Source organism: Nelusetta ayraudi, unplaced genomic scaffold (genome assembly GCF_046127955.1).
Source record: "Nelusetta ayraudi isolate G7.1 ecotype Tasmania unplaced genomic scaffold, CSIRO-AGI_Nayr_v1 ptg000039l, whole genome shotgun sequence".
Taxonomy (NCBI): Eukaryota; Metazoa; Chordata; class Actinopteri; order Tetraodontiformes; family Monacanthidae; genus Nelusetta; species Nelusetta ayraudi.
The window spans coordinates 1,131,487-1,142,039 of record NW_027466089.1 but is presented as its reverse complement, the minus strand read 5'-3'; the positions used below and the strand labels follow the sequence as shown (position 1 = coordinate 1,142,039).

General features: G+C 46.4%; 1 protein-coding gene across 1 annotated transcript; it reads left to right on the top strand.

Moving 5' to 3' along the window:
* The first annotated feature begins 411 nt into the window (after positions 1–411).
* Positions 412–9,777, top strand: reep2 (receptor accessory protein 2). Its single transcript, XM_076032931.1, has 8 exons — positions 412–1,036; positions 3,090–3,162; positions 4,697–4,773; positions 5,580–5,700; positions 5,793–5,906; positions 7,011–7,191; positions 8,155–8,321; positions 8,940–9,777. Exons 1-8 carry the CDS (start codon positions 1,005–1,007, stop codon positions 9,030–9,032), a joined length of 858 nt encoding a protein of 285 aa, XP_075889046.1. The 5' UTR covers positions 412–1,004; the 3' UTR covers positions 9,033–9,777.
* Positions 9,778–10,553: the final 776 nt, after the last annotated feature.

Below are 10,553 nucleotides of genomic sequence, written 5' to 3'. Positions count from 1 at the left end.
GAGCAACCACCATCGGCCCACATGGTTTTCCACAAACGGTGAATTATAGCAGGAATTTACCAACCGCATGTATGTCGCAGAATTTTCGAATAATTTGAAGGGGGGAATAAAAAAACATTCCGTCATCTGTTCCCTTACAAGTTCCTAATACTGGTGGATTCGGTTTCTCTGGCGTGTTGTCAGAGTACTGCTCCACACGCGTTTATGAAGTATATTCCATATTTTGTAGGAGGTGGAATGGAATTATCCAATTATTAATTTTGACCATGGGCATTATGCTTTAATCCTGGATTAAAGATAATTTGTATCTGTAGTTTTCTATTTAAATGCCTTCCTCCTAAAAAGGGAAATTTTCATATTTGTTTGTTTGTTTTTGTTTAAAAAGATTATTACATTATTTGTAGTACTTGCACATTAAATAGCAATAGTTTATGGCGACTTTAAATACTTATTTTGAAAAACGGAAACTGGAAACCATTTCCGTTTTGTGTTCCTTGTGAATAACACACCAGACAAGGCTCTTTAACAGATCGATGGACATCTTAGCTCTGCTTTGAATTAAAATCGATAATAGTGCCATTCAAGTTGTTTAAAAATAAATAAATAAAAATAAAATAAAAATAAATGAGGCGAACCTACAAGTCAGGATGCTGTTGTGTCTGGGTTTTTATATTACCACAACGGTGCTAATAAACGTGCAAGGTGAATCCCAGAGCGGCTGGTGTGTGCTGCCAGACAGCAGAGCCGCAGTCTGACGGAGCTCTCGCCTCTGTGCTGCGGAGCCCGGAGCCCTACACTGCAGCAGCAACGCATCCTCGGATGCTATCAGCCCGCCTGAAGGAGCACGGCAGGACGGACAGACGCCACTGAGCTGTAACACCTCCCGCTTCTCCAACCACAACAACCCCGCATCCAGCCAGGAGTGGAATGGGGGGCACCTAGCCCGCCAGCTCCCGAACCACATCGAACACAAGTGAGAGCAGGCCGGCGGGTCCAGCGGCAAGATGGTATCGTGGATCATTTCGAGGATAGTCGTGTGAGTAGGGCCCCGCTGTGTGTTGTCTGTTGTTTGTGCGTGCGTGCGTGTGTTTAAACCGTTGGCTTGCCACTCGGCGCCCTCATTCATCCATCGAACGGCTCCCCGCTCCCCGACATCCGTCCACACGCACGGCATGACAACGCCAAGGTGCTCCGGGTAAACGGGCATTCAGCTGGTGGCCGAGGCGGTCGCCTAGGAGAGAGCCTCCAGCTTCTCTCCCCTTTTAATTCCACACAGTGATGTATTGAAATTCCCAGGCGCTAGCCGCCGCTTGCTAGCGCTGGCTAGGAGCTAATCAGGGTAAAGTGAAAGCACCTGGCGGAGAGCGTGTCGGCGGCAACGATGACTTGTGTTTTGTCCAGGTTTTTTTTTTTTCTTCTTCTTTTTTTTTGCTTGACGCTGTAACTGGGACCTTTCCCACCATAGAATAATAATGATAATAATAATAATGATAATAAAAAAAAAAACACGCCCCTGTGTAAACTGGGCATCCCAGCAGCATATGGTACCGTCATGAGGTGGCAAAACGTGACGAGCCCAACCTGTCACACACCACGACGGCCCTCACCGTCCAGGAACCAGTGTCGATAATCTGTGTAATGTTATCAGCTGTGTTTCCTGAAGCGGGCCCGCGTTTTCCACCTGCATTCTAACCATCCAGGCCGTGCAGATGGACGGACGGACGGATGGGTGGATGGATGACTCAACCAAAGCCAGCATCTGTCCTAACCTCGCTGCTGTTTGACTGATCACAACATCTTCATCCTGTTAGTGTTTCCCTGGTGTCTGACCCTGGCAAACATATATTTTTTTAAAATATATAAATAAATAAAAAATAAAATCCCACAATCAGTAAAGTGGAGATGTTACTTGATATTTCACCCACATCTCCTTCTTGCCTGGATTACATAAGTAGTTGATCAACACATTGGCTGTTAGATTAAGCAGCTCCCAGAGCGGCTGTGCTGCTTCGCTGCACCTCAGGTAGTCATGTGCTGAAGAATGAGAGAGAGGAAACCATGTGACTTGATGTCTATCGTGCTCTCCCAGCCAAGGGCACCCGCTGATCATTTCACCCTGTTAAAAATGAGCAAAGAAATAAGCAATCCGACCATACAGGGCGATGGGTCTGAGAGGGTAACCAAGCAGAGATTGGGACAAAGAGAGGCACGGGTCATCTGCTGAAGGAGTCTGCTGGCCCGGAGGCCTGGTGCGAGTCGTCTCGGATTGTTCTGGGGAGCGCCGAGAGGCGCCGTGCACATGACTGAGCACTTCAGGAGCATCGCAGGACACAAGAGCAATTTAAAGGCTTGGGGGAGGGGGTAATGATATATACCCGGGCTGCAAACAGCGGGCAGCACAGGCCTCATCATTTTTAATCTGCGATCAGAGTAATCTTTAATAAAAAGAACTGTAGTTGTGGCGTCTGCTTGGGTCTTGGTTCAGATTAATCCAAAAGGAACACAGTGAAGCGACCTCACTTTATTAATGCGAGTAATGCAAAAATCACTGTGTTATTTTGTGGGTCTGAACTGCCCCCCCCCCCCGGCCCCTCCCTCGGCGTTGAGCTTCTGTCACATCAGCAGAAATCCCCTCCGGATGCCACCATCACAGACACCGTGTGCACAGTGTCCCCATCTGCCCCGACCAACACATGATGATTCACCCCCTGACTTCTCTCTGTTTTTCCACATTGTCTCCTGTCACTTTTTCCTCACTCCGCCATCTCACACACACACACACACACACACACACACACACACACACACACACACACACACACACACACACTATCTGGCCGGTGTGTTTTGACACCCATTAACTTTCCAGTTGAGCCTCATTATTCGCAAATATACCGCCTGTGCTCATACAGGGGCCATTTGTGAGAAATGGTTCATGTTTGCATTAGCTCAGAGCAAATACTGCTAACCTACTTTTTTTTTTTTTTTTACGTCGCATTTAGTGGAAGTCAACGACCAAAGGGCCTCTTCTCCAAATATTTATTGTACAGTGGCCTTCTTCTCATCTAAGATCCTCTGCTTTCTTGCAGCCTCGCCTTTGGGACGCTCTACCCAGCGTACGCATCTTACAAAGCTGTTAAAACGAAGAACGTGAAGGAATATGTGAGTAAAAGCTCTTAATCACATGTTGTTGTTGTTGTTGTTTTTTTTTTTAAGAATATTGTCATATAAAACAAATAACATTATAGTAAATAGGTGTTAGGCAAAGTCCATATTATTCAGGCTAATACTGACGCTCAACAAAAACCAAGTGCAATGTTTATGTAGGCCATCAAGGAGTGGCTATCTAGTGCAACGGCAATGATGACGCTGCGGCTTAAACAGATGCATATGCAAATACCCTAAGATTAGCGTGTTAAGTCGTTAAAGTCACTGACCCGTGACTGTTGTCACAACTAATTGGGGAGGAAAGCATTAAAAATACTGTGCTTTCCTCGGTACCCTCCCACCATTAAAGTGGCCCAGTACCTTGACGCAAAAATTATTCATGGCCAAGAAGAAAGAGGGACGCCTGTCACTCCCCGGGTTTCTCCTCAGGTTATTTCTTTGTCTAGTGTTGATCTTAGGAAAATCCGCACGGGCTTGTTTGTGCTTCATGGATATTCAATGGCTTGTGCTAATATTAGAGGAGAAGGTGTAAGATTGCATCACCTCACTGCGTTTCTCCTTCGTGCGTCCTCTGACTTGCTCTGTTAACCACCAGAGATTTCATCCCAGATTTTGCTTGTTAATATTTTGAAAACGGCTAAGACACTTTGTGAGAAGGCTGCACAACAGATACTTGTGCAGTCACCAAAATTCACGCGTGGTGCGCCGACATTGATCTGTAGCAGTGCTATCGACATGCAGCCTGCAGAGGTGTGTTCTGCAGGTATCTTCAGTTTACCGGCACGGCAGTTGATTATTTCAAATAGCATTTTTGTTCGGTCAAATCATGTGTTGTCTTTTTTTTTTAAAAAGTATTTAAACTAAGCAATATGGCATCTAGTGGTGTTGCAGAATAAATCTGAGACAACAAACGCAACCGGTAAAGTGTGAGCGGATGGTTTGAATTGGAATAAACAGCCAGTTTGGGCAGTCGGGAGGTTTTGATCTGTCAGCGACCTCCTCGCTGGGCTCAGAAGCAGAGCGCTTCCACGAGGAAATGGCCCGTTTACACCAGAGAACAGTCTCCCCCTGGATGGTTGCTATGGAAACCAACCCCCTCCGCACTGATGCTCAACCAGACAGCAACACAGAGCAGTGGAGGGAGAGCGCTGTGGTTACGGTTCCTTCGTTTTAATCAGCCCAGTGACTCATCATCACCTGGCTGCCACCAACATCTGGCAAACCATCCAGTACGCTAACATTTTGTTGCTCCCAGTTCTTGGGCTACTTTGTTTGAGGGCATTTCCCTCAGTTGAGAGACGATGGCCTACATTTCCTTTGTCTCCAGCTGATCGGTCATGCACGCTGACGTGATGCGGCGGCACCACAACATATGTCACACGTCTGCCTGCTGCAGCCCCACGTGTCCCAGCACGTGCCAGCTGGACGCTGTGAGGTGTTTGCATTGCTATTTTTATGATCTTGCCGCTCCGCTGTGTGTCCGTGTGTGTGTCCGTGTGTGTGTGTGTGTGTATGTGTGTGTGTCCAGGTGAAGTGGATGATGTACTGGATAGTGTTTGCCTTGTTCACCACGGTGGAGACGGCCACGGACTTGTTCCTATCATGGTGAGTCAGGAGCTGCTCCTCGCTGGAACTCTCACCTACTAATGAGCTACTTACATAACTTATATGGGGTGCGTTCATGTGTGCATCTACTGATGGTATTTTTAGTTCAATTATCGGCACATACATTTTCTATCTTTAAACCCAGTTTTCCCCTTTCCAACATAGATTACATGTTTTGCAGCCATATTTAGAATGTAAACTGATAAATTATATTCTGATTCTTATTTTTGGAAGAATATTTTAAAAACAATACCAAGTGTGTGTTATATATCTATTATATATATAAAAGTTTGTATTTTTAATTCGAAAAGTACTTTTCCAATGTTTCCCATGTTTGTTTTTTTTAATGTCTCCAGCCAATCGGTGAACCCCTTCCATTTACTTTTTTGCTTGCTCCACTTATCTAAAAGTTTGAAGTATGACAACCATCCCTTTTTGATGTCATCAATTGCACATGTACCTGCCTCATGTTTGGTGACCACACCTCCGTGAGGCGTTTCAAACACATTCAAAGTCCAACAAAAAAAAAAAAACCCAAACAAACAGGTTTAGCAGGAAGCTTAAACAAGGCGAGAGTATTATGGCGTCTTAAATTGATGTAATATAGCTACTTTTAATCTAACGTCTACCTGGTAAAGCAATAGTAATAACCTAACGGACTTGAAATGTAAATTGTTGAATCTATTTTTCGGTCTGGCCACTCTCCACGCCGTCCTCTAATTGTTCCTCTCCTCTTACTGACTCATGAGGTCACGATTTCCTTCCCGTCTTTGGAAAATGATCCAACTCTCTCCTTTATGACTCAGGTTTCCATTTTACTTTGAGCTGAAGATCGCCTTCGTGATCTGGCTCCTGTCCCCGTACACAAAGGGCTCCAGCGTGCTCTACCGCAAGTTTGTCCATCCGACCCTGTCCAACAAAGAGAGAGTGAGAGCCCCATTGAAGACATTCTGCGTTCCATCGTTCATGCGAAACTGTCTGTTTGCCATCGTCTGACCGTTGCCTTTGCTCTGCTGCAGGAGATTGATGAGTACATTGCTCAGGCCAAAGACAGGAGCTATGAGACCATGATGAGGTTTGGAAAGAGGAGTCTCAATCTGGCTGCCAATGCTGCCGTCACTGCAGCCACCAAGGTGAGCACTGAGTGCGAGCAAAGTCGGATGACATCACTTCAAATTAACATGGCACATTTTGCATGTGACCACCTGAAGGAACGTGCAAGATTGGCGAACCAGAATGAAAATGTGCTCTGGCTATGAATGTCTGGGTGACGATATTAGAGTTTACACGTTTATAAACATGTGTTCTCAATGTTTTAACTTGCTTCTGCGTTCAGACCCTGAGGTATAGGATCCAAACTCAAATCAGGTCCAGTAACACTTAAGCACTGTATGTTGGCGACCCTCCTGGCCTGGAGCCCGGAGATCACGTTCTTCTTTCTGCTCGCATGTGATTCCTCACATTTTACCGCAGATTAAAATGTTTCTCTTCAGTCGGATGGAAGTTTTGCTGCGGGGAACAGATTGAAAAGTCAGTTGCTCAGAAAATCAAATTCTAAACGCTCAAATGCACCGAAGGGCCTGCAGTGTGGTCAAAGAAGTCTTGTCTCATTTCGTAAATACAGACTCTTAGTTGTCGCCTTGGTGATCAAATTGAAATGCATCAAAAAAACATTTCTTACAGAATTATAGATATAACGTGAAAATTATCACGTTATTTCTAATTAGTTTCGCGTTTTAATGTGAATGTTATCACGAAAAAACGCAATAGTTTCACGTTATGTCAAAATGATCAAGAAATTACGTGACAATTTCACATTATAATGTGAAAATTAACACACAGAAAAATTTGAAACTTTCAGGAAATAATGCAACAGTTTCAAGTTGAAACTATTCCGTTATTTCGTGAAAAGTCTCACTTAAAAACGTGAAACTTTCACAAAAACAACGTGAAACTTTCACAAAATAACGTGAAAAGTCTCACTTAAAAACGTGAAAATTATCACGTAAAAACGTGATAGTTTTCACGTTGTAACATGATACTAATCACTGTTTTTTCCTTGTGTGGCAACGATGCGCCTCCATAATTTCTAAACGTTCTAAGGAAGTTTTTATTGCAGTAGTTTATTTCAAAATCTTTTATTCATAACCCACTCCCACCCTGCTATGCAACTTCCCTACAAAGCATTTTATAAATGCCAGCTATAAAACGTGTGACGTTTTGCCGTTTGTGCCCAGGGGCAGGGCGTGCTGTCCGACAAGCTGCGGAGCTTCAGCATGCAGGACCTGACTCTGATCAACGCAGACGACGACCTGGCCCTGCACACTTCGGACCCCCGGTCGCGACGCGAGCCCATGGACGACATGAGCTCGGGGGCCAGCACGCTGCCCAGGGCCAGGAGCTCGGCCGCACGGCAGAGTAAGGCGGCAGGACGCCACACGCTAGCCCCACGCTGCCGCTTCGCACTCATGCATGTCCACTGTGGGCAGTCGGACTGGAGCGCTGCCCCGTCGAGCTCCCTTTTATTCACGGGTCGAAACCAGGCTGGCTGGGGGGGGGGGGTTGGGCGAGCGAGCGAGTGGAGCCATGTGATTTAAAGCCGCGCAGGATGGCAGGAGAGGGAGGAGGGGAAGAAGTGTTGAGTTGGCGGCGAAGGCATGTGATTGCAGTGGGAGGAGAGGAGCGTAAGGAGAACTCTTTGTGTCCTCGTCCTCTGCCAGCTGGCTGAGAGAGGGGGGCGATCTGTGAAGGGGAGAGAGAGAGAGAGAGAGAGAGAGAGAGAGAGAGAGAGAGAGAGAGAGAGAGAGAGAGAGAGAGAGAGAGAGAGAGAGAGAGAGAGAGAGAGAGAGAGAGAGAGAGAGAGAGAGAGAGAGAGAGAGAGAGAGAGAGAGAGAGAGAGAGAGAGAGAGCTTTTGTGAGACGGAAGAAGCTTTTTTTCTGTGCGTCTAATTTTGATGATCCTCGATGGTTCACTTGTGAAACTGTTTGTGGAAATGCTTTTAATGACAAAATGCTTCTCTGTCTGCAACAAACTGAACATTTGAACTGGAAGCTTCCTTTGTTGTGTTGTCTTTGCTGAACTCCAAAACTTGCAGCCACCAACCCTGTCATGAGATGTGACCACTAGGGGGTAGTAGAGAGAACAGTTGGAAAAGGAGTCCAGTCCACTCATTTTCTAGTGTCGGTGGCTCAGCGGCTGCTGGTTCGGCCCCTGTTGTCTCAGTCCATCAGCCGTCCTCTCCATCATTCCTGTCTTTTCATTTTTCAATGAGTTTCATGGAAACACTGACCTTTGCTGTGACTGACTGACTGACTGACTGACTGACTGACTGAATGAATGAATGAATGAGTGACCGCCGTCTCTGTTTTTTCCCCTTGCAGCCCGCTCACTAGCGGCCGCGTCCCTCGCTGACGACACATCATCTCAACACAGCTCTGACCAATCAGACACAAGGACTGAACATTCTGACGATGACATGGGAGACAAAGCCCCCAAGCGAAGCGCCAGTGTGAAGACGACCAAAAAAACCGTTGCGGCCAAGACAGAGGTGCGGATGGTAACCAGTGTGAAAGACTTTCATTTGATTGAACATATTCAAAGCACTTTTAAACAGTTTATGAAAAAGTTGAACAAAGATGCTATGAAACCATACTGGAATATTCTTTATCTTTAATAACAACATAATAACAAAAAAGGTCCATCAGAGAGTCACCGACCATCTGAATGTTTGAGTGGTCTGGGAATGAACAATTAGTTGCTGTAAGCACTGAAACTATGCACAGTTCTAGCAGTTGTTATTTCAACCACTTGGCCTTAAACACGACCAGTGGATGTGCACGTCAATCAGGTCATGAAGTGTGAACTACATTAAATCAAGTCCTTTATTCATAATTTATTTGCACTATGCACTCAGCTAAGCTCTCTGCTCCTTTTTATCCCCGTCATGTTGTGCTTTTACATCTCACCTATTTTATCTTTAATGAAGTGAGTGAAAATGACTGACAGCCAAACTACCGCATAAAATGAATGTTAGCCTCGTTCATTGCCCGTCTCCGTTTTGGCCAGTACCCCAAAATCAGCCCTTACTGGTGTCTCTCTATCAGCGTGGTCCTCTGACTGCCAACTGCTCCTTCACCTCCTCCTCTCCACTCTTCCTCTCTGCAAGACTCAAACCAAGACGGTGAAGAAGCCGGCGAAGAAGAAGACGACGACGACGACGACGACGACGGCGGCCAACAATGCTGAGACGCCACCATGAAGGCCTGCTGTTCACACTCCCTCCTCCCCCTCCCGGCTCCTCCCGCAGCCTGCAGGCCATTCCTCCTCTCAACACACCCACACGTACACACACCCTTGCACAAGGAAACACACATTGTATATATCGAGCACCGAAAGTGTGTCACCTCTGCCGGCTTTTAGAGAAAAGTGAAGATTTATTTTTTATCAGTGCGCGGCCTCCATTAGGTCGCCGACACTTCTTAATTTTTCACACAGCCTGTGTCTTAAGATTCAACTCATCCCTGATTGGACAGTCTGGGATGTTTGTCCAGCATTTCCATTGTCTTAAAATCTTATGATAATTTCTTATTTATTTAAAAACGCCCCAGACACCCAGCCCCTCAAAAGGTGGAGAATTGAACCTGGTCACGTGCAGCTTTTCAGCCGTTCGCCGGCCTCGCTTTGTTCTACTGCTGACAATTAGTCAGTCTCGGTTGTGGATGTTTTTAGTTTAGTTTCTTCCTGTAGGAACGTGTCATCCTATCTGTAACTTCCGTGATACATTTTAAAGCCTCCCACGCTGGATTGGTGCCAGGCTTCGCACCGAGTCCCCGTGCGGTCTTTTTCCTCTAGACAGTAAGAAGATGGCGGAGCTGTCCTAGCTATTCTAGCTATTCTCGTCTGCCGTCACCGCGTCCCTCCGAGGACGCCGCTTTGTTTCACTGTCATCAAATTTGCTTTGTTTTTATCTCAAAAGTTTACATAAATAAAAATGTTTTGGTGTATTCCAGTGTCATGTTCTGTGGCGGAGCTCAAGGCGTCCACTCACGACACCTCAGTCGTCGTGGTCTCACCTTTTCATCGTTAACGTTTTGATCTCTTAAGACTCGAGAACCGCTGATTGGTGTGCTTCCCGTAGGTCAGCTTGGTTACCCTTCGCTAACGCCGACCGCTTCTCACGCAGGACTATTTATCACTCAGCATCTGTTCCCTTTGGCCAGTTGTGTCAGTCACGACTCGGCTCAGCCGGGCATCCCCGGGTCTTCCGCCGGCCTCATTGATAAGGTGATCGAACGAGTGTTGCCACTGTCTTGGGCAGGTAACGCATCTTGCCGTCGCTGCGTTAGTTGCGTCTGCTTGCTGCTCCACCTGGAAGTGGCAGTCGCCCTGCCTCGCTCTCACTCGTACTGTTGGGCAGCCTGCAAGTGAATTCAACGCCCAGAGACTCTGTGGGAGGTGGTGTCTACTCGGTATTGGGGGAGCGGGCAGGTCGGGCTGTGAGGGGCTTCGGTCCTGGTTTCTCCTGTCATGAGGAGATTAAAGCATGAGACTCCTGCGTTCATTACTGCTATACGTCTGCAGCGCTGGTGTTAACCAGTAGGGGGAGACAAACCCCACCTCAGCTATTGGTAAACCTACTAATGTGTATAAACGGTGTAAATAGTAACCTTGACTGTATATACAGAATGAGCTTGCTTGCCTTATTCACTGTTATGGGCTTAAATGCATCCAACTGTTGGAGTTTTTTTCTGATTTTGTTTCTTTTTCGGATTTCTTTGTT